We start from the raw sequence: 27,059 nt of genomic DNA on the forward strand, positions 1-27,059 counted from the left end.
ACCGCAGAAAGAAAAAGGATAATCTTGTGGTTAAGGCAGTTGATTAACACCCCCCAGAGCTCTGTTCTATCCCTAGCTTTGACAGACTTCCTACATAATCATGAGCAAAGCACTTAAACTAAAAAAAATTTCCAGATGTACTTTATGTTCCTTATTTTCTGGGCTCCAAATATGAGACAACTGAAGTCCACTTTTCAGTTGTGTTGAGCATTCACAACAATCGAAGTCAGTGGGAGCTGTGGTTGGTCAGCCCCTCTGGCAGTAAGGCAGTATGTTCTGGAAAAGTGAGCACAGAATTGAAAGTGAGGCAGTCCAAAATTCTAATTTTGGATCTGCTACTGATTCACTGTGTGAAATTAGGCAAGTCACTTGGCCTTTCTGTCTCAGTTCTCCAGTGCTAGTCTGTAAGAGGGGGATAATACTCATCCGTGCTCAGTCACAGGGTTGTTGTGAGGACTGATGAATTAGTATCTCTACAGTACTTTGAGAACATCAAGTGCTATAACACAATCACGTCCCTGGGTATATCAAGTTGGGTACTCCAAAATCGTGGAGAGTTTTGCAAATTTACTCTTAATGTTCCTGTGCCTCAGTTTATCCCTTTGTAAAACAGGAATAATACTTTCCTTGAGATAGAACAGAGAGAAAATTTAAGATACTACGTTGCTAAGCCCCATAGACAAGCTTATGATGAAATGAGTAACTTCATTTTTTGTGTAGGGTTGGGATGGTGTTTGTTTGAAGGAGGATAAAAAGAAATAGAGAACAGTTATCTTATTCACCAAGCCCCATTCGGCTTGTGCATTGGTTGGACAGGCAACCTTAATTTGGGCATTTCTTACCTTTGGAGTGCTTGACTTTGCAACCCTAAGAACATTTTTAACATAGCATTTTTGCATATATATAATAATTATTATTATAGTTTGATTTTTGCAAGTTCTTGTGTGTGAGCAAACCTCGGCACTTGCAGGGAATGCAACTGGTTTAATGGGATTATGTATGGATGTACAGTTTTTCCTGCATGAAGTCAGTTGCAAGATCAGGGTTTCTTTTAAACAATTCTCCAATTTCTTTTCAATTTTTTTGAAAGTGGATGTTAATAAAATACAATTATGTTCTTATTAAATGCATGTTTGAGTGGTTAAGCACACTAAAAAGTCAAAGAAAATTTAAAGAGACATTGTCAATCTGAAATCAGTCAATTAAAAAAAGCTAAGAGAAGATTCAGGTACTACGTTTTCCCATTTCTCTCTATCAAACTTTTGTTGTTTTTACAACCATATTTTCCTATTTTCAAAAGTTTCTCTTTACCCTAATGATACATGAAAGACCCACATAAACAGAGGTAAGGAAACTGTGAACCCAACTTCACAAAGTTCTGTCAAATATAAAAAGTAAAAAAATATTTTTTTCAAGTCTCTTTCAGTGATATGTAAAAAAAATTCAGGTAATAGTGCAATTTTAAAATTGCCATCTCCTTAAGATTACTCAGCAACATAACTTGGTGGTGTGTTGTGTATCTTGTGTATTTTATGAAGTATAAAATGTGCAACAACACTGCTAATGTTACGAGAGCAACATTAACTTTTAGTAGAGACATTAGTATTTGAACTTGCAATCTTACTGTTGCACTAATGCTAATTTTTTTTTGCAATTCATTTCCTAAGTTCTATTTCCCTTATGATGGAAAAAAATATATCTGTAAACAGTTACAAATTTGCTGTCTGCCGCCACCACACCTCCTCCATTTCAGTGAGCATGGTCCATCTGGTGGCTTTCAAAAGCAAGTTCTTCAGGTGTGTTGAGATTAATTAAGATGCTAGGAATGGAAACTACACATAAGAAATGCAGATACAGAGAAGCTTTCAATTATATCAAACTCTTTTTTCCATAGGTAAATCTATATTGTAATTTTCCTTTCCTCACTATCTCCTAGTGTCTATTATAATGATCTACTATTCTTGTAATATTCCTAACAATCTCCCCAAGTTTGTTTTCCCCTTACAGAGAAGCACAGAGAAAAATGTGTAATGCCTGTTTACCACTACCTTACGAAATGGGTGTAAAATATTACCACTTATGTAAATGAGTGGCTACTTCTGATTTGGTAATATTTTACATCTATTTTGCACAGGTGTAAGTGGCTACAGGAAAGCAAGTAGTGGTGAATCAGGCCTCAAGACTAATATTGCTTCCTTTCAATACAGAACACGTTAAACACACAAAGGGTGGGGGGAGGGGGATAAATAAATAAATAAAGACAGACTCCAGCTTATCCACACTGGAGACACAATTCAGGCTCTTCAACAAAAATAAAAAGAATTCCCAAAGCGACACCATAAGCCACTAGCTTCTCAGTTCTAATGCACTTCCACGAGAAGCATAGTTACTTCTCCAATTGCCTGTTAACATGACCTAGTCTAGCATAAGTACACTGAATTGCTTGCTGTTGCAAAACCTACAAATTAAGTCTTCTCTGTGTGTTTTTGGCATGAGCAAGAAGCAGTTTGGGGGAACCTCCCCCCCACAAAAAAACATTTCTGAAAAAGAGGCAGCCTGGGGACCAATGTTCAGGTACTTCAGTTTGGCTTTTCTCTGATGTTCTCTAGTGCTCCTCAAAACAACTTGAGTCAGATGTTAATAGAAGAATCAGTAAGGAATAACTTTATAATTTTGGTATATGACCTCACTGTCGTCAGCTCGGATTCTACTGATCTTAAAAGTTAAGTCTCCAACTTAAATGCGATTTACTAATATTTTGATGTGAAATGCCTGGTGAGAACGCAATATGGATAAAAGATCAATCCAGATGTTAAATATAACAATCTTATTTTTCTATAGCGTTAAGACCATTATAAAAATTTACAAAGTTTAACATCCAGTTTTCAAAGACTTATTTAGATTTACATAAGAATTACATCTTACTTTGATCAGAGACTTCATACTGATTAAACTAAGAGTAAATAAAGTTAGAACTGCATATTTATAAACATATGCTAGTTCTTAGAACATGTATGAATTTATCTTACAGTAGAAAGTAATTACATAAAATCCATAGTTCTGTAAATTAATGAGAGCAAAAACAGTGAAATCCCCATTTTCTAACAAATAGATTTTCAAATATAAAAAGACAAATGCTGTAAACTAGTACATACAGGGTCTGTTCTGCATTCCAATAATCCAAGACAAGATGCTTAGTCATACTCCAGACACTGTAAGCAGCTAAATCTGAAACACGTGCTTAAAATTCCAAGGACTTTCATTTTACCACTGCAGTACTACATAAAAGATGCATTGTTTTGTTTAAATTTACAATTGAAAAAACTTGCTATAAAAACATTTTTGTTATATCAAACCATATTATTTACCAAGAGATTTTATTAAGCAGGCACATTCTACAAAGAAACATAACGGGTTTGTCAGTTAACTTTAGAAATATTGTGATGGGCAAGACACTCGAAGAGCATTTGGCTACCGAGACATTGTAGTAGGGCCCGAACTAACAAAAACTAAGGTTTTGTAGCTTCTTTTGTCCTGCACCTTAAAAAGGAATACTGAAGTTGCCAAAAATCAACGGAATGACATGTAGTGGGGGGTGGAGAATAGGTTTTAAGCTATTCTCATGCATGTCACTTCTTCTCTCATTTACTCTTAAGGAATATAATTGAGGAATGCTTTATGTTAATCAGGTTTCAGAGTAGCAGCCGTGTTAGTCTGTTTTTTTATGTTAATCAGTAATTTATCCCTTTCACTTTGAACAAGTAATATATTTCCCAAAGAGAAGGAATATCTTGATCAAAATATTTACTGCAAACAGATATACTCAACTACTCAATTTAAATTAAGTTGGTGAGTGTGGATTATTCTCTCTCTCTCAAATAAAAGCTTTTCCTTTTAATCCACCTTTATATTTGACTTTCAGAATGCATGCTCAGGCATTAATCAGTTTTAGTACACTTACGAACATCAGCAGCCATATTATCAAAATGCCATTACATGTATAGCAATGTGTAGATCAAAATTTTAGGATCAGAGATTTAAAGACCTACATCTACATTTAGGTCTCTACTGACCTATTTTTTAGAAGCACAGAATGTCTACACCTCCTATTGAATTCATCAGGTTTTCAGAAGTTCCTAAATTGGAAGTGTTAACTTTAAGCACACAGGTTTTAAAATTTTATCTTTAGTCTTAGTGATGCAAATTTGATGATGATGATTTCAAAAACTCATGGGTTTGCTTTAAGATAGGGCTATAAATAAAACCCAGCGTTACATCCTGGAAACAATTAATATCATGGTAGGTTTAAAAACTTATTCCTATTTAAATTGGACCCAGTTCCCCTGGGGTCCCTCAACGTATCTCAGAATCAAGACTGAAAATTGCCCAGCATGTAGTATGTCAGAGCTGTTTGAGGAATTCTGGGATATGCACCCAGAGTGCGATATGCTACAATCAGTGCAGCACAGTACCATGACAGTGTAAATGTGGGGCAAACTGAGGGTTAAGTTATACTGTAGCAGCACTTCCAAAGTGCACACCCCCAGATGGAGTTTGATCAATCAAGTTATTCTGATTGAAATTACAATAAATTTTTTCAAATGTAGACTAAAACTTCTAGGTAGGTTTTGAAAACTTCCAACAAAACAGGTAGCTAAAGGTATGTCTACACTATGGGATTATTCCGATTTTACAGAAACCGGGTTTTTAAAACAGATTGTAAAAAGTCGAGTGCACGCGGACACACTAAACACATTAATTCGGCAGTATGCGTCCACGTACCAAGGCTAGCGTCGATTTCCGGAGCGTTGCACTGTGAGTAGCTATCCCATAGTTCCTGCAGTCTCCCCCGCCCATTGGAATTCTGGGTTGAGATCCCAATGCATGATAGGGCAAAAACAGTGTCGCAGGTGATTCTGGGTAAATGTTGTCACTCAATCCTTCCTCCGTGAAAGTGACGGCAGACAATCATTTAGCGCCCTTTTTCCCCTGGATTGCCCTGGGAGACGCCATAGCATGGTAACCATGGAGCCCGTTTAGCCTTTTGTCACTGTCACCGTTGCGTACTGGATGCTGCTGATAGACGCGGTACTGCAGTGCTACATAGCAGCATTCACCTTTGCAAAGGTAGCAGAGACGGTTACCAGCCCTACTGCACCGTCTGCTGCTTTGGAAATTGGCAATGACGGTTACCAGTCCTTTTGCATCGTCTGCTGCTGTCATGGGTGCTCCTGGCTGGCCTCACTGAGGTCAGCCGGGGGCGCATGGATAAAACTGGGAATGACTCCCCAGGTCATTCCCTTCTTTATGTTTTTTCTAAAAATAGAGTCAGTCCTGCCTAGAATATGGGGCAAGTCTACTAGACAACCAGAGAGCACAGCCGCTCCGGGTCAGAGCCCCAGAGATCCTGCAGAAATGATGAGCTGCATGCCATTCTAGGGGGTGCCCCTGCAACAACCCCACCCATTGCTTCCCTCCTCCCACACCGCTCCTGGGCTACCGTGGCAGTGTCCCCCCAATGTGTGTGACAAAATAATAAAGAATGCAGGAATAAGAAACACTGACTTTTTAGTGAGATAAAATGAGGGGGAGGCAGCCTCCAGCTGCTATGATAGTCCAGGCAGTACAGAATCTTCATTAGACATGAAAAGGAGGGGGGGGGAGCTCAGCCTCCAGCTGCTATGGTGAGGACAGTTACCAAGCCTTTTGCACCATCTGCCTCTCCAGGAGAAGCTTAAAGAAGGGAATGACCGGGAGTCATTCCCATTTTTGCCCAGGTGCCCCCAGCAGATCTCACCGAGGCCAGCTAGGTGCACTCACGGGATGATGAGGACGGTTTTCAACCATTTTGTACCATCTGCCATGAGGAAAGGAAAGGGAGGGGATGCTGCTGTTCAGCGCCACAGCACCGCATCTACCAGCAGCATGCAGTAGACATACGGTGACGTTGAAAAAAGGCGAGAAACGATTTTTTTTCCCTTTTCTTTCACAGTGGGGGAGGGGGGTAAATTGACGACATATACCCTGAACCACCCGGGACAATGTTTTTGACCCTTCAGGCATTGGGAGCTCAGCTAAGAATGCAAATGCTTTTCGGGGACTGTGGGGACTGTGGGATAGCTGGAGTCCTCAGTCCCCCCTCCCTCCCTCCATGAGCATCCATTTGATTCTTTGGCTTTCTTTTACGCTTGTCACGCAGCACTGTGTTGAGTCCCTGCTGTGGCCTCTGTCTGGAGACTTTTTCAAATGCTTTGGCATTTAGTCTTCTGGAACGGAGCTCTGATAGAACAGATTTGTCTCCCCATAAAGCGATCAGATCCAGTATCTCCCGTACAGTCCATGCTGATCAGCACTCCACGCTGGGCAAACAGGAAATTAAATTCAAAAGTTCATGGGGCTTTTCTTGTCTACCTGGCCAGTGCATCCGAGTTCAGATTGCTGTCCAGAGTGGTCACAATGGTGCACTGTGGGATAGCGCCTGGAGGCCAATACCATCGAATTGCGGCCACACTAACCCTAATCCAACATGGCAATACCGATTTCAGTGCTACTCCCCTCGTTGGGGAGGATTACAGATATCGGTATTAAGAGCCCTTTATATCGAAATAAAGGGCTTCGTTGTGTGGATGGGTGCAGGGTTAATTCGGTTTAACGCTGCTAAATTCAGTATAAACGCGTAGTGTAGACCAGGCCTCAGATGTAACATGATTTACTGAGAAACAGAGGATTTGTCACCTAAGAAGGAGAAGTGTGGCAATTTGTGGTTGCCGAAAGATAGGCAATATCTAAGGCCTTTTGGGCAGGGACTATCTCTTAATATGTGTTTTTACGGTACCTCGCACAACGTGAGCCTTATCAAAATTGAGGCCTCTGTGTTGATGTAAGATAAATAATAATTTGGAATTTCTGGAGGTAGAAAATGGGTGGATGAGCACAGACTACCACACATGAATAGTAATTACTTTTAACCATACCAAGTTCTGAACCTAATTTCTTTGAATGAGAGAAAAGGCACTGTTCTTGTAGTGAGTACTAAATGCATAGCAAGTTTGAAGTCTTTAAACATGGCTAAATTGGAGGAGAAATAGTTTAAACACAGCACAAAAAATAAACGTTTCATTTGCACAACTCAAATGGCTTGGGTTTATTCAAAACTTATTTTTAAAGTCCTTTGGGCTTAGATTAAGATTTAAAAATTCAGTACAAAAGAATTTTAAGTCATTACACAGTGAAAACAGGAATTAAAATGGAAGTCCACAAACTGACTATAAGGTCACTGTTGTGGCCCTATGATTTCAATGAAGCACGTCTGAGGAGAGGAAAAGCCAGTTACCTGTTCCGTAACTGGCGTTCTTCGAGATGTGTTGCTCACCACGTGCACCGGTGCCAGAAGTTTTTCCCTTAACAGTACCCGTAGGAGGGAAGGACCGCTGCGATGCCTGGAGTGGTGCCTCTATATTACGCTATAAGGAGAGCTGCGCACTCCCCCCACCCTCGGTTCCTTCTTGCCAGACAACTCCAACAGAGGGGAAAGGAGGGCAGGCAGTAGCGTAGCTGGCGGGATTCCGCGGAAGCAGCTGCTTCCCGGCAGGCGCGGAAGCAGCGCCTGCTGGCCGGCGCTACCAGCCACACAGTCGGAGGAGCCGCGTGGCGGCAGTGGCAGCCTGGCATGGAAGTGGCGGCTGCCGGCCAGCAATGCCCACCACACGGCCACAGGAGCTGCGGGGCGGCAGGCTGGTGCGGAAGCTGCGCCTGCCAGCCGGTGCAGGCACAGCCGAGCGCTGGGACAGGAGCCGGGGACAGGCGGCACCGCAGGAGGGAAGGTGAGCGGCGGGGGGGGGGGGGAGGGAGGGGTCCGGTCTGGGGGCGTGACCAGAGGGGAATCCAAGGGGGGGGGCTTTTTTATGTTTTTTGCTCCCCCTACACTGAAAACCTGGCTACGCCACTGAGGGCAGGATGTGGAATACACCTGAGCAACACATCTCGAAGAATGCCAGTTACAGAACAGGTAACTGTCCTTTCTTCTTTGAGTGACTGCTCATGTGTATTCCACAGTAGGTGACTCCAAGCTATGTCTGATGGAGGTGGGTAGAAGTTTCCAGGTTTTTGGGACACAGTACTGCCCTACCAAACCCAGCGTCATCCTGTGCTTGGGAAACGATTGCATAATGCGAAGAAAAGGTGTGGACAGATGACCATATGGCAGCTCTATATATGTCCTGGATAGGGACGTGAGCTACATAGGTGGCCGACGAATCCTGAGCTCTCGTAGAATGAGCCTGAACGATAGGTGGTGGGGGAACCCCTGCCAGGTTGTAACATGGGCATATGCACAAGGTGATCCAGCGTGAAAGGTGCTGGGTGGAAATCGGCTGTCCCCTCATCCGTTCAGCCAACGCAACGAATAGCTGCGAGGATTTCCAGAACGGCCTGGTTCGGTCTAGGTAAAAAGCCAACACCCTACGCACATCTAGCGTGTGTAGGTGGCGCTCCTTGTTGGAGGAATGGGGCTTAGGACAGAGTACCGGTAGGAAAATGTCCTGATTCATATGGAAGGTGGAGACCACCTTCGGGAGAAAAGCAGGGTGTGGGCAAAGCTGAACCTTATCCTTGTGGAAGACCGTATACGGGGGTTCCGAGGTCAAGGCCCTAAGCTCAGAGACACGTTGGGCTGATGTAATGGCCACAAGAAATGCTACCTTTCATGACAGGCGAGACCAGGAACACATGGCCAAGGGCTCAAATGGAGGACTCGTGAGGCAGGATAACAATGGGTTTAGATCCCATTGCGGCACAGGGGTCCTAGCATATGGGAATGAACGATCTAGGCCCTTTAGAAAGCGGGAGGTCATACTGTAGGAAGAGATCGAGTGGCCCTGTACCGGGGGGTGAAAGGCTGATATGGCCACCAACCGCACCCTGATGGAGGCAGGAGCTAACCCTTGGGTCCTAAGGGACAGGAGGTAATTGAGAATGAGTTGGAGTGATGCGAATGATAGGGAAGTTCCCCACTCCCCCGCCCACCTAGAGAAATTAGACTGTTTGGCCAGGTATGTCCATCGCGTGGACGGCTTTCTCCTTTCCAACAAAACTTGTTTTACGTTCTCCGAACACCTCCCCTCCTCCTCATCTAACCATGGAGCAACCGTGCTATCAGGGGAAGCGTGGCCATGTTGGGGTGGAGGAGGCATCCCCCTTCCTGGAAGAGGAGATCCGGGAGAAGTGGCAGCCTCCGCGGAGGAGCCACTAAGAGTTGCGGGAGGGTCCCGTACCAGTGTTGATGGGCCCAATCTGGGGCTATGATGATGACCTGCGTCCTGTCTGCTTTTACTTTTTGCAGGACTTTGCCTATCGGGGGAAAGGTGGGAAGGCATAGAAAAGTTGGCCCGACCACTGGAGGTGGGTGTCCGAGATCACCCCCCTTCCCGCCCCTCCCCTAGAGCAGAACTGGGGGCAGTGGAGGCCATCGAACGGGCTGCTGTGTCTGCCACGTCTGATGCCACCTGGAGTGCTGCTTTCACCGCTGATGCTCCTTCCTCTACCAGAGCCCTGAACTCCTTTTTGTCCCGCTCCAGGAGGAGAGGTTCAAACTTTGGTAGGGACCCCCATAAATTGAAGTCATATCAACTTAGAAGGGCTTGGTGATTGGCCACCCTGAGCTGGAAACTTGCCGAGGAATAAACCTTCCTGCCAAACGTGTCCAGTCCCCTGGCATCCTTGTTCTTTGGGGTGGGTGCGGGCTGACTGTGACATTCCCAGTGGTTAACTGACTCTACCACCAGGGAGTTAGGTGCCAGGTGGGAGTACAGGTATTCGTGGCCCTTAGCCGGCACAAAGTATTTCCTCTCTGCTTTCTTGGAAATGGGGGCCAAGGAAGCTAGGGTTTGCCACAGGGTAGTCAAGATATTAGCTACCCCCTGGTGGAGAGGTAGGGCCACACGGTCTGGTGCCGAGGATGACAGTATATTAAAGAGAGAGTCAGATGGCTACTCCATCTCCTCAGCCTGGAGCTGGAGATTGGACGCCACCTACTTGAGGAGCTCTTGGTGAGCCTTGAAGTCCTCTTGTGGGACGGGTGGTGGTGCAGCTATGGTATCCTCCGGTGAGGGGACCGGCAGGGAGCCTAGGGTGTCGGACGATACCGGTGGGTCAATCCCCAGGTCAGAGTCCAGGCACGGTGCCGTCGGCTCGGGACCTGTTGATTTCTCCCTCTGTCATGGAGGGGAGGCCGAAAGGGCCTGAGACGCTGCTCCGGCCACCGAGCGGGGTCTCGCCTGGGCGGGGATCTGCGGCCACAGTGCCCATTGACACCACTGCCCTTGCCACGGTGTTCCGTGCCACTGACCGACTTGGGCGCCGGGCGGTGCAGTCTGCTCTTGCAGAGCCGCATGACTTGGAGACGGGCAGCTGGGTGCTGATGCAGAGGTCACTGACGACTGCACGGTACCGTAGGAGCGACGTGAGCGATGGTGCCCATGACAGTGCCGTCCACATGACAGGGACCTCGAGGACTTAGATCAGTACCCATCCAAGGTGCTGCTCCTGTACTTGCCCCGGCGGCCGAAGCTACGACACTTCGGTGCCGATGAATCATGAGATGAGTGCGTGATGTCTGGTAGAGTGGGAGCTCAAGTCGGAGCGTCTATGTTGGCGGCGACGGGATCAGCTTTGACGCAAAGAAGAGCGTCAGTGCCGCTTATCCCAATGCCTGTGTCCCCGGTCGCGGGGCACAGAGGAGCCCCGAGTCTCTCTCGCGGGCAGCAAGCTGGTCAGCCTAAGCGGGGTAGAGGGCTGGCGTGAGCTGTGGGAAGACCGCGGCGAGCGAGGCGGCGAGTGGTCCTTGGAGCAGGGACTGTGCCGCGTCAGGGAGGGTTGTTGTGCTCCCAGTGGCAGCTTCCCTCGAGACCGGGGGCCCGTCTCAGGCGGCGCCCCGGGTACCAGGAGGGTTAAAATGTCACGCGCGGCCTGCGCCGCCTCTGGCATCAACGGCATCCTCACCGCAGGGGAGGCACGCGCAGACGGGACCAGGCTACTCCGCTCAATCGAAGTCCGAGGCCTGGGGCCCGAGGGGGATTGCAGGCTGCCCAGTTCGGGTCCAGCCTCACCCCCATCTTTCTCTCGGCGCCGCTGAGTCTTCCCTTGCTTCTTTGAAGGGGAGCGGTTCCGGCTAGTGGAGGGGACTTCACTCCGTACCGAAGAAGCGGTGCCGGGCACCGTATCTATTCGGCGTGCCGGGGTCAGTGCTGATTCCATTAGGAGGGTGTGAAGTCTAATGTCCCTCTCCCTCTTAGTCCGCGGTTTGAAAGATCTACGGACCCTACAGAGCTCACTTACGAGGGTCTCACCCAAGCAGCGGAGACACTGCATGTGTGGATCACTTCTTGGCATAGAACTGCGACAGGAGTTGCATGACTTGAAGCCTGGGGCACAGGGCATGCCCCAAGCCCAGACGACTAACTGGAGAAACTATTTAACTATTGAAGAACTGTACTACTAAGGCTAACTAGAGAAACTGCAGCAAGGCTGGAGCACGAAGTTCTGACTACTTTCAGTGGCGGCAAGAAGGAACTGAGGGTTGGGGGGAGTGCGCAGCTCCCCTTATAGCACGATATAGAGGTGCCACTCCAGGGGTTGCAGCGGTGCTCCCCTCCTACCGTTACTGCTAAGGGAAAAACTTCTGGCACCGGTGCATTTGGCGAGCACATATACCTACTGTGGAATACATATGAGCAATCACTCTAAGGGTAGGTCCATACTTACCTGCCGGGTCGACGCGGAGAGTTCGACTTCTCGGAGCTCGAACTATCGCGTCTAATCTAGACGCGATAGTTCGAACTCCGAACGCGCTCCCGTCGACTCCAGAACTCCACCACCGCCAACGGCAGTGGCGGAGTCGACGGGGGAGCCGCGGAGTTCGATCCCGCGGCGTCTGGACAGGTAGGAAATTCGAACTAAGGTAGTTCGACTTCAGCTACGCTATTCGCGTAGCTGAAGTCGCGTACCTTAGTTCGACCCCTCCCCCCCCCCGTAGTGTAGACCAGGCCTAAGAAGAAACCATTTTCCAAAAGTTCAGAAATGAACTAGCTGTACTTTTAACCTCAAAGAAACAAGTTACTTGTACAACTAGTATCTCTCTCACCTGTTTTGGAAAAAAAGGTTTACAGGACAGAATTGAGTTATTTGTGTTAAAACACACCTGTAGTTAAGCTATAATTTTACTACAGTTCCAAAATTTTTCTATTACCAATGATTTGCAACTAGAGTTCTTATTTCTTACAAGTCTGAGGAATTTTAACTTCAGATTAAGAATAATTTATGTATGCACTAGTACCAGTAGCCAAGAATGTCTCTTCACATTTCACTCAATCAATTTGGAATTATCCAAAAAAAAAAAAAAAAAAAAAAAAAAAAGTGTACGAAAATGTCTAAACATACCAAGAGAGAGAAGATGGACAAGGTAAAGGTGTTAACTTCCCACTTCACCTTGAATTGTCTCTTGCAACATGTGTTAACTCCTTATCTGTTCTACCTTGTATTCTGTGATACTCTAAGTACCTTTCTCAGACCTGAAGAGCTCTTTGTAAGCCTGAAAGCTTGTCTCTCTCTCCAACAGAAGTTGGTCCAATAAAAGATATTGCTCTCATCCATCTTGTCTTACTAATATTTTGGGACCAACATGGATATACGAACACTGTCAATGTTTGAAGGCAGAAAAATGTTGCAGCTGAAGAGTGACTTTTCGAGTCAGCCGGGTTCTTGAAGTAAACTACTTTATTTCTAGTAAAACTATAAGACACCAATATTGCAAATTGTAACTCAACCATAAATATATTTTGCATATAAATATAGATTATAATATATATTTGAAATGATGCTTGCTATAGGTTGAAGAAGCAATTCAACTACCAATTCAAAATGAATCTAAATTAACAAAGAATGGGTGACTCTTTTAGTTAGCATAGTAACATACCTTTAAGCGGATCGTGCTCTGCTCTCATGATGTCAATAAGAGAGTTTTCCAATGAGTGCATATTCAGACTGTCATACATTCTATTTCGATCCTAAAAGGGAACAAAATTTCTTAGTACTGGAGTACAAAAATTGTACTTTTTAAACATGGAAACTTGACAGGAAGACTGAGACTACTCTGAAGTAGTGCACTCATAATGTGGTGATGGATGGCAGTATAAAAGCCAAAGGTGGTGAAAATGGACTTGCAGTTGAACACTATTGCTTGTTAGTATGAATATAAAACTTGCCTGAAAGTAGCTTTTATGACATCCAAATATAAAACCAGAGATGCACTTTGAATCTGGAAAAGGTATAGTTCAACATCTTTTCCTTCACGTCAAATAATATACACATTATACAGACATACATACATACACACACATTTAAAGATTATAATAAAAAAATCGAACACTCAAAACTTAAATGTCACAATTAAGACTGTACAGCCTCAATTCAAGGCCCTTTTGTGTATGCATAATGATAAACATTTAATTACATGACCACAATTTTTTTTTTTTTTTTTTAAACGGGCCCCCTGCCTCATTCAGTGCACAGGGTGGATCTGCTCTGGGGATGAACCAGGTGTATACAGTGAAGACTTGTCTGTAGGATCTTATCACAGAGTTCACCACTTACTTCTCTCTCTCTCCTCGACTGTTCCCTTCCTGGTCTCTCAAAATGTACGGGTAATTTTGTTCGGGACTCCTGCTTCCACAAACTCCTCCATGAGTTTCACAGCTGTTTCTAAGGCGATGGGCTGGTGTCTCTGCACCCAAATCCTCAGCAAGACACTGCCTCTTTGTAGCTTGGCCCTCTGGCCAGGCCACAAGAATTTTTGCTTTCTAGGATTTCGAAGCCCAGCTGGCCCACCTACCACTCCTGGTTCCAGCTCAGAGACCCTATCACTAGCAACCATGGCATATGAAATTCCAGACTCTGTTGCTGTTTTTCTGGTGTCCTTGTTACTTTTCCTTATCTTCTGGACTACCCTTAGGTTACCACTGGAACATTCCCATCTCCCTGTGGCTATTTTGCCCCATGCCTCCCTCGGGTTCTTGCCAGAGTCTATAATCCAAATCAGGATCCCAGGGCTTACTCTCCTCCTAGACCTCCTTCCTCCTTGTCTCTTGCCAACTCCCCTCTTCTCTGGGGAGTGACTGTGGAGTTCCTTCTTACAGTCCTCTTTTATCACCATCTTCCTCTCTTTATGACTGTCCCAGCTCCTCTGACACTTGGGTTTCATCAGCCATTTGGCCTTATCAGCCCTAACTCTCCTCCAGGTGCAGCCTGTCACAGGGTTAATTGGCCCTTTTTACTTAGTCAAGCCTTGTGTGGAGTGGACACCCCAAAACAGATTCCCAATTCATTTGCTACAAAAGTTGGAAGGTGTATATTGAATGAGGCAGAGGATTATGAAGAAGGATGGTGCCATAGTTAGAGGTTGAATGCTGCCCTGAGAATTGCCTTTCTTTCTGCCTCTGCCACAGAGTTCCTATGTTATGTTGGGCAAGTCACTTAATGGCCACCTGTGAAATGTTTGCTTTAACTATGCACTCCTCTTTTTGGGTATGTGACTCACAACTCTGTGGTCTCATTTGGAGAAGTGTTAAATGCTCATAGCTGCAACTGAAGTCTGGAGAGTTGTGCTTTGAATATATGAAGTTATTATGCTAAGTAGACCGAAAAAAAAAATCAGGTCCTAGGTGTCTCAAATCGAGCAAAGTTAGTGTATAATTTTTACCTTAATCTCTGTGCTTCAGTTCCCCATTTGTAAAATGGGGATAAGAATACCCCCTCATTACACAGGGGGACAACAGAATTAATTCACTTATATTTGTGAACCAGATACCATAGTGATGAGTGCCACAGAAAACCCCCTGAAGAAATTAATAATTCCGTCTTTGGAGTAGGGTTTGAATAGCATGCAGTAAATAAGGCACAGGTCCACTCATTGAACAATGTAGAAAAGGAGAATACTGAATAGCTGCTCACTAAGGGCTGGTCTACACTGGCTGGGGGGGAGGGAAATCAATCTAAGATACGCAACTTCAGCTACGCGAAGTCAAAGTATCTTAGTTCAACTTACCTGGCCATCCTCACGGCGGCAAGTCGACTGCCGTGGCTCCCGTCGACACTGCTTACTCCTCCTGCTGAGGTGGAGTACGGGCGTCGATTCGCGGATTGATTTATTGCGTCTAGACGAGACGCGATAAATCGATCCCCAATAGATTGATTACTACCCGCCAATCCGGCGGGTAGTATAGATGTACCCTAAGTGAGCATCATTTGTTTTGTGCACTGAATGAGGCAAGAAAAAAGTTTAATGATGTCATTAAAGACTATGTTATTGCAAATGTACAAAAGGAACAGGTTAAGATTGCACAGGCAATAAGTTTGTCCTACAGAAGCAACAAAGTGTGCACCCTCTAGCTTTTAGCATATTAGAGCTGGTTGGAAATTTTCCCCATCAATGTTTTTCAACAAAAACGTAGGTTCTGGGGGGAAAAAAATCAATTTTCCACAGGAAAACTATAGGAATTATATGGTCAGTGATAGCGAAATAAGTTAGATCAAAAGAAGTCTAACATACAACTTCTGATTTACTGGCTAGGAAGCTACAGACAGAATACTATACTTAAACATATCTGAAAATACCAGTAAGATTTTGAAATTTGTAACCAGTAGTACAGACTATGCAACTAGTTGCCGTTATTCAAGTATTTGTGGCTCATGTAGCATTTAATACATCTATGTAACAAAGTTCTAGTTCAAGTGTTTTACAGTTTAGAGTCTTTTGGTTAGAATATTGCCACATGACTATAGAGGTGACAGAAGGAATAAAGTTCTTCCTGTTAAAGGGCAGATTGTGACACTAGCTCTTTTTGGGGTGGTGAAAAACTTAATCCCGGAAGGAATTCTGACTGACTTGACTAGAAGTCCCCTGGTAAAGATAGGAAAGAATACTGTAGAATAGGGGCTCTACTATCCTTGGGATCCCCTTGTAAACAGATTGAATGGTCAATATACAGGGGTCATAGTCCTGCCCTTTATATCACTCCCTTTTGAATACCTACCCTAAGCGTGTCTTGCCCCTGCAAGGAAGTTTAAAAAGTGTGGAAGGAAAGAAGAAAGGACCGTTGTACCACCATGTCCACTATGCCCCTGAGCAAGACCAGCCATAATGTGGTCTCAAAATGTTTATCATTCATTTTTAAAACATCTGAAAATAAAAAGCACCTAACTACTGCACAAAAAACATACAACACTAGCTAGGACACCAAAATAAATAGCTAGATATCTATTCTACAAAATAATAAAGCCTACAAAATACACAAACCTTTAGCCTTGCCTTGAAAGATTCCACCAATGAGCTTTGGCAGACATCTAAGGAGTAAGCATTCAAAATTGACAGGCCGCTCCTAGCCATACACTCAACTATACACTGTAATCAGCTAGTCCAAACTTGACTATCCCAAGGAAAGTAGAAACTTCTTTGGGTACAGGGCCCAATTTTAAGTCTTTGTTCAAGTAAGTTTTATCAGTGTAAAAGTTTGAAGCGTACTCCCTAAATAGGCAGCCAATACAGCTTTACAGAGCGCAGGCATCAAGTGTAGGCCTTTGCTTTCTAAGTCAGCACCAAAAAGTGTTGCTATAATAAGAGGTCTGTGTGTAAGTCACCACATCAAGCTCGATGTCCAGAAGGAAAGGTTACAACTAGTTTTTTGAAAGGGGATTGTTTTGACCACTAACACATGTTCAGCTTAGTGAAGTAACTAATTACAAATCATCTTGTATCCATTTATCAATTTGCTGAAGTAGTGACAATGCAGACTGAATCAGTAGTAATATGGAGAGAATATCTTGCAAGTCTAATACTTTGTGTTTGCCTGATGTTTTTGTAAAGAACTTTGTCAAAGGTGACTTTGAGACTAACAGACCGATCAACCACAGAGAATAAAATAGAGTAAACAATACTGTGCTTGTAGAGATGGCAGAATACGTTAGTTTGAACACTAATACACTATTGAGATGTCTCAAGCAGCTGATAATTATACAAGAAATAGATAAGAAGTTCTGGAAAAATGCACCACGAAACCAACAATACACCTGCATCAATTATGTTTTCATCCTCTTGACAGAAGACATAAGCTTTCTCATAGATTTCTATCACAACTTCATCACCACCCTTCCATCAAACTCTCTAGAACACTGCCACACTAGCATCAATTTCTTGGACAGCACAATTAGCTTAAACAATGGAACCCTACTAACCATCATATCAAGAACCCACCAAGCACCCCAGACATACCAAAAATTCTTATCTACAGACATGCACTCAGATCTCTCAGAATTTGCTCTGAAGAGAAAGTCCAGGATACACACCTAAACACACTTAAAGCCACCTTCACTAAACCAGGACACTCCACCAGAGAATAGATCACATCATGGAATGGGCCACGCAAATACCCTGGAAAAGCCTACTTCAACACAGAAAAAACCCCACTCACAGCACACCCCTAATTGTCATTACCACCTCACACTGGAACCCATACAGGGGATCAAACAATTACAATCCATATTTGATGGGAATTACATCCTGAAATAAATCTTTCCCAAACCCCCTCGGGCCTTCAAACCACCCTCCAACCTCACCAAGGTCATCATCAGATACAACCTTCCCACAGACCACAACACCAACTCCAAGTGGCACCCGACCCTGCCAGAACAACAGACGAAAAATCTGCAAACGTATCTCCACTGCTAAAATGATCGATAGCCTGGCACAACACACCTTCCAAGATTCATGGATCCTACATATGCTTACCACAACTTGTGGTCTACCTTATCAAGTACATTAAATGTCCCAACAACTATGTGGGGTGAAACCAGACAATTACTACATTCTCAAATGAAGTCACACAGGAAAATGATAAAAAAGACAAAAACACCATATCACCCACAGGAGAACACAAAGCAATCACTCTATAGCTGATCTTTCAATACTCATCCTCCAAGGAAACCTGCACAACACCTTCAAAAGATGATCCTAGGAACATACATTCAAATGCCCAATGGTCTGTGACGGGATGTTAGATGGGGTGGGATCTGAGTTACTACACAGAATTCTTTCCTGGGTGCTGGCTGGTGAGTCTTGCCCACATGCTCAGGGTTTAACTGATTGCCATATTTGGGGTCGGGAAGGAATTTTCCTTCAGGGAAGATTGGCAGAGGCCCTGGAGATTTTTCGCCTTCCTCTGCAGCGTGAGGCACGGGTCATTTGCTGGAAGATTCTCTGCACCTTGAGGTCTTCAAACCATGATTTGAGGACTTCAATAACTCAGACATAGGTTAGGGGTTTGTTACAGGCGTGGGTGGATGAGATTCTGTGGCCTGCATTGTACAGGCGGTCAGACTAGATGATCATAATGGTCCCTTCTGACGTTAAAGTCTGAGTCTATAACTGCTAGACACCAAAAACCATTGACTCAACGAGGACACCGGTTTTATGGCTCATTACAACAATCTGTAACACCCCCGCCCTCCTGCTACCTTTAACTGCCCACTTCTAACCCTTGATGCATAACAATCTATCACTCAGTTGCCCACTTCATTTCACGTGACCACCTACTGTGTGTTACCCCTTATGAGTCACAGACTGTTCCGATTTGTAGTTAGCTCAGACACTCTGCTTCCTTCCCCAGACCTGAAGAAGCTCTCTCAAAAGCTTGTACCTTCCACCAACATAAGTTGGGCCAAAAGAAGATAATTACATAAACTAATTTGGGTCACCAAAAATTCTTCACAAGCGTTACAAGAAACTCCTTACATTACAAAAAATAGCACAGTGAATTTGTTGCCAGATTCTCTTATTAGCTTTTCATTGTTTTGAATATAGAAGTGCTTGAATCCTGCTTGATTCAATCTTCTGGTGCTTCAATAGCTTCTCAGTTTCAAAATACAACACAATGAACTGAAATTGAAAGTTTACACCAAACCAACTTAGTCTCAAAGGTACCCTCAATTCTGCTACAAGCTATAATTGGGTTCATTTTAAGGCTCTTACAATAAGGAAAATATTTTAGAGAAAACTTGATCTGTCAGCTGACTTTTCAGAAGCTATGTTTAAAAGTTGTTTACACAGTAGAAGCATCAAATATTCTAACCATCAGATGCAATATGTCACTAGAAGTCCTGTCAGTCAACTTAGCACAAAGTAGTACACTAACAGAATACATTTTCAGGGGTTAAATTTTTCAGTAGATCTAAAACTAGGGGGTCAGGACTTTACATTTTCTCTAAGGCACCAATCTCACCACTAACTGAAAAAGCACATACAAATTAGCCACTTCATTTTTACCTACCCCTTGGATTTCATGCATTTATTGATTCCACCAAACTCAACCTTATTTCTACTAATCTCTCTTTCACACTTTGTTTACCACTTAGTTTCCTCCAACCTTTCTCATTTAAAAAGAACGTATCAGGTGTAATCTTCCTGGTTGAGAAGATCTGAATGTTACTACTTCTAGACTGGAGTTAAAAAGGCCCTTTCTTCAGTCACCCAGATAATATTGCTAGCATAATGTGCAGTCTTACTTTGGAGGCAGTGTGCTGCTTTTCATATCACCAATGGTCAAGGAAGTGAAGGACCATATTTGACTCCCAACTAATACGTCTTCAAAACAAGGCCCTCTATTCCTTTCAATTTCTGATACATTCCCACTAGCACCAGCAAAACTGATAAGAATTGACTCTAGGAAAATGCTCTGTACATTTACAATCATGTCCTAGAACTCTCCAGATCATTTAAAGAAAATATGTAGAAGAGATGTGGAGTTCTCATGGTACCATATGCAATATAAATCCTCTTTTTTCTAGAGCCATTGTTCTTGGTAGAATGTATTTAAGACTTCTAAATAAATCCACACATAAGTTATGCAAAGACTATCTTGGCTTTTCAATTATCAGAGTAATTAATTACTTGGAGAAGTTCAATACACACTGCAGGCACATCCCACAATGCTCTTTAGATGTCACTATTAGGCACAATGCAATTAGTCTAGGAAACCATGGAAAAAATCTAAACTATCTAAAGCCTTTGCTAATCTTTGTCCAAGGTTCTCAAAAATGAATCATTAAAAAGTTAGGCTCCCATTTAATTTTAGGAACATGTTCTAAAATCTTGGCCTTTAAAAGCATTTCAGATGAGCTAAAAATACACTAAAAAACAAATCCTTTCAGAAAACCTTATTTCAAACAAATCTTGATGTTCTAAGGAAGCCTACCATGATCTACTTCATAATAAAGCAAACATAAGATCATTTTATTTTTCATTATATTAAGAGTAAGATCTTTTGGTGACGAGCAAGATTTTATAGTGAATTCAACTCTTGCTACACCAAAAACATTAATTTAAATGATTATTTTAAGCTAACCATGTCCCATCTGTTTCACCCTCTTCCTAATCAACCTTAAACTCAAAAAGATCTTAGTTTCTATACCCAAAAAATGAGTGACTGTCAGTAAACTGCATGTATGTTTCTATTACATTTTGTTAAAGCTTGGAGACAATGGGTGAGTACCAATAAAGTGAAATGTCCAACTTACAAACAGTACATTTTTTGGAAGCTATTTCTATACATGTACATTGGTAGAGGACTCCCCATCATAATTATATTGGTTAAGCATATATTATTAAAAAAATCAAATGTATATCCTAACTAGAAAAATAAAAATAATTGAAAGCTTGAAGACATTAAGGATCCATAACATAGTCACAGGCATCCTGCTGAGACAATAACTGGTCAGTACATACTGAGAAACTGCAAATGTAAAGCCTATGGCTCATTACAGTTTAGCTCTATGGAAACTGGACAGAAGGCTTACAGAAAGTAGAAACAAGAAATTACCTCAGTAAGGAAAGTAGGTTACCACTACGCACACCACATAAAGTAGCTAACAAATATAACATTTAGCAGATATGTAGGGGCAGTCATCCTGAGAACACCAAACATGTTTTCAAGTTAAGATCACATTATTGCATACATAAATACACCTCTACCTCGATATAACGCTGTCCTGAGGAGCCAAAAAATCTTACCGTGTTATAGGTGAAACCACGTTATATTGAACTTGCTTTGATCCACCGGAGTACGCAGCACCACCTCCCCGGAGCACTGCTTTACCATGTTATATTGGGTCGCGTTATATCGGGGTAGAGGTGTATTTACAGAAAAGGTCCCATAACAAAATGACAGTTCTGTTACCCAGCTATACAAGTCATTTTTGCTGAAATATTTATCTATGAAGACATATAACATTCACTACAACCATCCCCAAGCGGTCCAGGTTAAGAAAAGATATTGACATACTGGAAGCAATCCAGACAGACTACAAAGATGATTAAAGGCTTGGCAGGATTGACCCATGAGGAAAGCCTAAAAAACCTGTGTGCGCGTAGCATGGTCAAAACAACTACAAGGACAATAAACTGAACATTTGGAGGGTGTCAGCATGAAGGGGGAAGTTGTTCAGAAGTTTAAAAAAATAACTAAGAATAGTTGTTTAAAACTGAGAAAAGCAAAATTTAGATTAAACATAGTCAGGAAAAGTTTTCTATCACCTACAAAATAGTCTTTCAAATGTGGCAGTAAAATCTAGTGATTTAAACCTGGAAAAGCACATAATCTCAGAGAACAATTATAGTTTGGCAATGAGATGGGTTGGACAATATAAAATTTCTTTCATTGCTAACTCTTAGGTAACTAGAATCATAATGTATACAGTATTGCTCCATTAGCCTGGTTGACAAACATTTTGCTGAGCAACAAGAGATAGCCCTTACATAAGTTCTTGCATATGTTAATAAAACAAAGGATGTGGTTTAAATATATTCTTCCAATATTTTATAACCTGTGTAAGTTAAGCAACACAGGTAAGAATGTTTAGTTCAGCAAAAGCTTGTTAATACATTTGTGGCTTTAAGCCTAACAGACTTGGTCCATCGATTTTGCTCAGTATTCTGAACATCTATATGCAAGTTTAAAATTTAAAAATTGTCCATTCAGAGGCCTTGATCCTGAAATTGACAGTTTGTAGGTGGACTGCTGCTGCACCAAGCAGAGCTGCACTGAAGGGTTCTGCTTACAGGGCAACAGTCCCTCTGCAAAAAATTGAGGTCCAGATCTACTAGGCCCATGTAACTGGTCTAAAGCACAGTACAATCTGAATGAAGGCAACTTTTCTCCAAAAAAATAATTGCCTAAAGCTGGACTCCTAAATCCATGTTTTAAACACCTAAATAAGCTATCTGAATTCTAAAAGTGCTGAAATATAAACTCTCCCACAGACTTTTGAGGGCAGCTAGGTGCTCAGCACTTTTGAAAATCAGGCCATTTAACTAGGTGCCTAAATATGGACTTAAAAGAATAACTTTAGACACTTATTTTTGAAAGTCTTGGTTAATGTTTTAAACTTGTTAAGACAAGTCTTTAACAATTGGATTGTAGCCTAAATATATTAACATGGATTTTGTTATCAAATATTATCAATTACAAATATTGAAAAACTTATATCTTAAGAATCCAAAATTAAGTTAACCCTCTTTGACTTGAGCAAACTCTGATAAATTATTCTTTTGCTGTCTCTAGAGTATTAAAAATAATTTAACTTAACATCTGGTGTGAAGTACAACTCAAACTTATCTGAAAACACCTGAAACTGTGCTTTATTTCACTGAATATTTGAAATTTTAGTATCTGGATTAAAAAAAAAAAATAAAGAGGGACAACCAAGGTAACCAGAAGAAATATCTGCAGTCATATAGGTTATATCTTACTGTCCAGAATCCCAAATTACAGCAATAGGTTTCAGTAGTGAATAACAAAGCTCAGTCTCAAGGACAACTGATACTGTATGCACAGTCCAAACAAACAGGAAGGACAAATCAAGGTGAAAGACACCCAAACATGCAATGTATTTCCTGAACTCAAAGATACAGGAACAGAATTCAGATTCATTTTGGCAGAATGAAGTTTTATTTACATTTGTTCTTTCCAAGAGCATACAGTCAAATACTATTGACCTTTAAAGAAGTACTACACTCATTTAAAATAATATACTATCGATATTCAGATAAAAAAAATTATAAACCTGAAGGCCTTGTTTACATTTAAGTTTCTCTGTTTTAACTATACCAGTATACAATACTTAAAGCTACAAAACCCACAATGTAGAGGAGTTTTACTGGTATAGATCATTCTGGTTCGCCAAAATAAAATAAACTATGGTGGTATAATGTGCCTTCTACCAATATAACTGTATCTAGACTAGGGCTTTTACCAGCCTAATTCTGCCAGTGTAAGAACAAAAAAATACAACCCTTAGAGCCATGGTTATGCCAGTAAAACTTAAGGCCTGGTCTATACTTAAATATTAGATCAACCTAGCTACATTGCTCAGGGCCGTGAAAGATTTCACACCCTGCACGACAGATAGGTCAATCTAAAGATCCACCATAGATGCAGTTAGGCTGATGGAAGAATTCTTCCATTGATCTAGCTACTGCCTCTTAGAGGTAAATTACCTACATCAACAGAAAACCCCCTTCCATCAATCTACCCCATATCGGCACAACTACAGTACCATAGTTGTGCCACCATAGTGCAAAGCAGGTCAAAACGTCGGATTTTCAAACGCACTCAATGATGGCTTAACTTTACCACTGGAGTGTTACCTCTAAGGTTAGTGTGAGTAGTTAGGCCAAAATTGAGCACTTTTCAAAATCCCATCTTAGCAATGCAATTCACCATTAGTATATTCAACTTCACTGCAGTCAATGAAGTTCTATCCAGTTTGTGCACATAGGAAACTTATGCCTCAGTCTTATACTTAAAGAATACCAACAGTGAAAAAGTTTGGTCTTCATTCCCCTCCTTTTTGTAAACTACATCATCAAAACATAATACTTTAACAGTCATTAATATACACTGTTCACTATACAGATGCTTAATACCAAACAATATTATGTATTAGAAATAACATCAACTCCCTGAGCTTGTGTACACTGGGGACATGCTCTTATCTCAGCTACCAGTGTAGCTGCATCAGTGCAGACTCTGGGAATAAAGCAAAGTTTCAGATAAGGAATAAGCTGCAACTGTTCAAATTGTGACTTATCTTGTCTATAATAGTGGTTTGCACTAGTGCAGCTACATGGGCTACTGCACACTGATGGCTACAATTATGGCAAGTCTCCACTGTAGACAAGGCCTGAAAATTCTTTACAAAAAAGTGACTTCCAATCTGTGATCCACTAGCGGTCTGCAAAGAGCTAGCAAATCTCATGGTGCTGGCTCATAATCATGTTTATATCTAAAAGCAAGATTTAAACATGTATTTTAACTATTTCTATATAAACTATTTTAGTAGTTGCAACATGGTGTTATGTGATCACAAATAGTAGCGAAAAAGATCTGCAAATTGTAAATGGGGGAGAACATGGTCAACAAGAGTCTCTACTAAGATTGAGAAACATTGGTTTAGGAGGACTACAGGCAAGTTTTATACATCTGTTCAATATAGTTACATTTAGCAGATGGCATAAGTTTAGTAATATAAAAGTGTTTATTCAGTATCTGCTAAAATTGCTACTGTATCTTTAAGAATCAATCTGAATACCTCAACCTTTTATGGAAAGAGGCAAGCACTGCACAAATTAAGTAGACTGATGTTTGACTGTGTCACAACTGCCAATACAAGCCTAGACAGCATCACCAGTTAAGTTCAGCTTCTTTTTAACCATTTCACCATGATGCCTAAAATCCATGTGTCAGTCAACGTAGTGGGGAAGTGACCCCATGTAGGACAGAACTTAATAAAAATTGAAAAATTATGAACACAGTAATTCAATGCATCTTAATAAGGATACAGAAGACATCTATTTAATGTTTCTGCAATAAAATTGGTTAACACTGAAAGAGTTCAGATCACAATATTTGCACTCTGTCCTTTGACTATTCTTATAAAAGCAAACAAGCAAGATTTAAGCATAGCTAAACACTCTAGTTTATTACTGGACAAAACAAAATTCTTTGTCTCTCTCAGGAAGCTGTTGAGCAGCCAGTTCAATTGTAGGTACTAAATTTAAGTATGTCTATAATTCTGCTTTGAAGTTGTGAACACCAAGAACAAAAATAACAACACAAATTATAAATATGGTTGAACTTCAGATACTTTTTTCTACTCTGCTACCTATTGTCGGAGAAAAAGAGGCCCTTATTGTTATTTGGTTAATTTAATGGAAATATTAGCTTTCTATATGCCAGGAGTAAAACAAATTTTGTTTAGATCTGAAAACAAGCTGCTTTATATTAAATGACTTCTTCTAAAAGTTTCAGCAAGCTCTCTCTCTCTCTCTCTCTATATATATATACACACACACACACACACTTGCAAACTTATTAGACATACTGAATTACCGTCTATTTGAAGAATATGCAAGTTTGTGCTTGGCTAGATACGCACTCCAATATATTCAGTATCAGAGGGGTAGCCATGTTAGTCTGGATCTGTAAAAGCAGCAAAGAGTCCTGTGGCACCTTATAGACTAACAGACCTATTGGAGCATGAGCTTTCGTGGATGAATACCCACTTCGTCGGATGCATGTGACATGACATGCTCCAATACGTCTGTTAGTCTATAAGGTGCAACAGGACTCTTTGCTACTCTAATATATTGTGGCAATGCTGTTCAAACAGATTAATAAAACACTAATATTCTTAACCCAAATCATGAAATTGATTATTTTACAGGTGTCTACTTCAGAATGGGATTTTTTAAAAAAAAGATATTTCCACTGCAGAGCACCAGCTATCTCAAGATGGCAACTCTAAACTCTATCTTTAATGAGTCAAGTTGTAGTTTGGTATCAAAGTGGCATCCTTTCCATCATCCCACCCAAACAAGCAACCAAGAAAACTATAGAAACTCTGCTGTTTAAGCCCAGTTAGCAGGCCCATTCAATGAGGTAGGACTTTATAAGATGATGTTAGCAGGATTTCCCATAAAAGAAATGCATTATTGGATGCAATCCCAGCAAACTTCAAACGCATCTGAAATCAATAGTGGCACTGAGTCCAATATTTTAACTATCAGGCCCCATTTGTAAGTAGAGGCATATGGCTTGTTGAGACAATGGGAAGTCCACTCACAGCAAAAATGACAAAAACCAGGAGATCTATGCAAAAATCCCAGACTGAAATTTTTTGCTATTATCACAGGTACACTAAAATTAATTTGCTTTTTGACACAAATGCAGTTGTTCAAAGTTAAGAGATCAAAATTATGACAAAGTAAGACCTAGTTTAGAATAAGTACATTCTAAATAAAAGAGGTATGACAGCCTTATGCAGGGAACAAGTATTGTAACTACTCTTTCCTGCAGGTTACTTATTTTGTTAATATATTAGACCAAATCAAGACAAAGTAATAAAGTTAAAGAAGACCTAAAGAAGATGTAAAATGGAGAATTGTTCTTAAAGTAATCTGCTATTTACTTGGAATGGCTAGTTTCTAAGGTAGAATGATTGTCTTAAATTTAGATTCCTCACAACAAAAAATGTAAATGCATAAGCTGCTATACTACCAACTGAGACTGGGGCCTGATAGCAAGAGACAATCCTTGCCCCCAAGAATTGGCAAACTAACTAGACAAGACTGCCAGAGGCTTGAGGAAAAAAATATTATCTCCATTTTACAGACAGGAACCTAAGGCACAGAGATTAGGTGACTTGCCTAAAGATACACAGTAAGTCTGTTACAAAAATTGAACCCAGATCCCCTCAGTCCAAGACCATTCTTCCTCTTCACATTTAACGTCTCTAAATCAAAGGGCTTCTATGTTCCAGTCATCAAATAACTATGGACATCCCTCAAAAAGTTGCCAATCGGGGAAAACTAAAACCCATATGCAAAGTGGCATTGGCAAGGATACTAATAAGATGAAATGGTGAATTTAAAAAAAGAGAGTCAGAGCGGTCCACAAATA

The 27,059-nt window shown here is 41.7% G+C and overlaps 1 protein-coding gene across 6 annotated transcripts in view; it reads right to left on the reverse strand.

Annotated features, from left to right (window-relative positions):
• The window catches only part of CPEB2 (cytoplasmic polyadenylation element binding protein 2), a 147,559-nt gene that overhangs the window by 114,785 nt on the left and 5,715 nt on the right, over positions 1 to 27,059 (reverse strand). For all 6 annotated transcript variants that reach the window (XM_045018401.1, XM_045018402.1, XM_045018399.1 and 3 more), the window contains exon 3: positions 12,971 to 13,061. In XM_045018401.1, the coding sequence (XP_044874336.1) occupies positions 12,971 to 13,061 (91 nt within the window). The remainder of the gene's footprint in view (positions 1 to 12,970; positions 13,062 to 27,059) is intronic.

This window comes from Mauremys mutica, chromosome 5 (assembly GCF_020497125.1).
Source record: "Mauremys mutica isolate MM-2020 ecotype Southern chromosome 5, ASM2049712v1, whole genome shotgun sequence".
In the NCBI taxonomy this organism is placed as follows: domain Eukaryota; kingdom Metazoa; phylum Chordata; order Testudines; family Geoemydidae; genus Mauremys; species Mauremys mutica.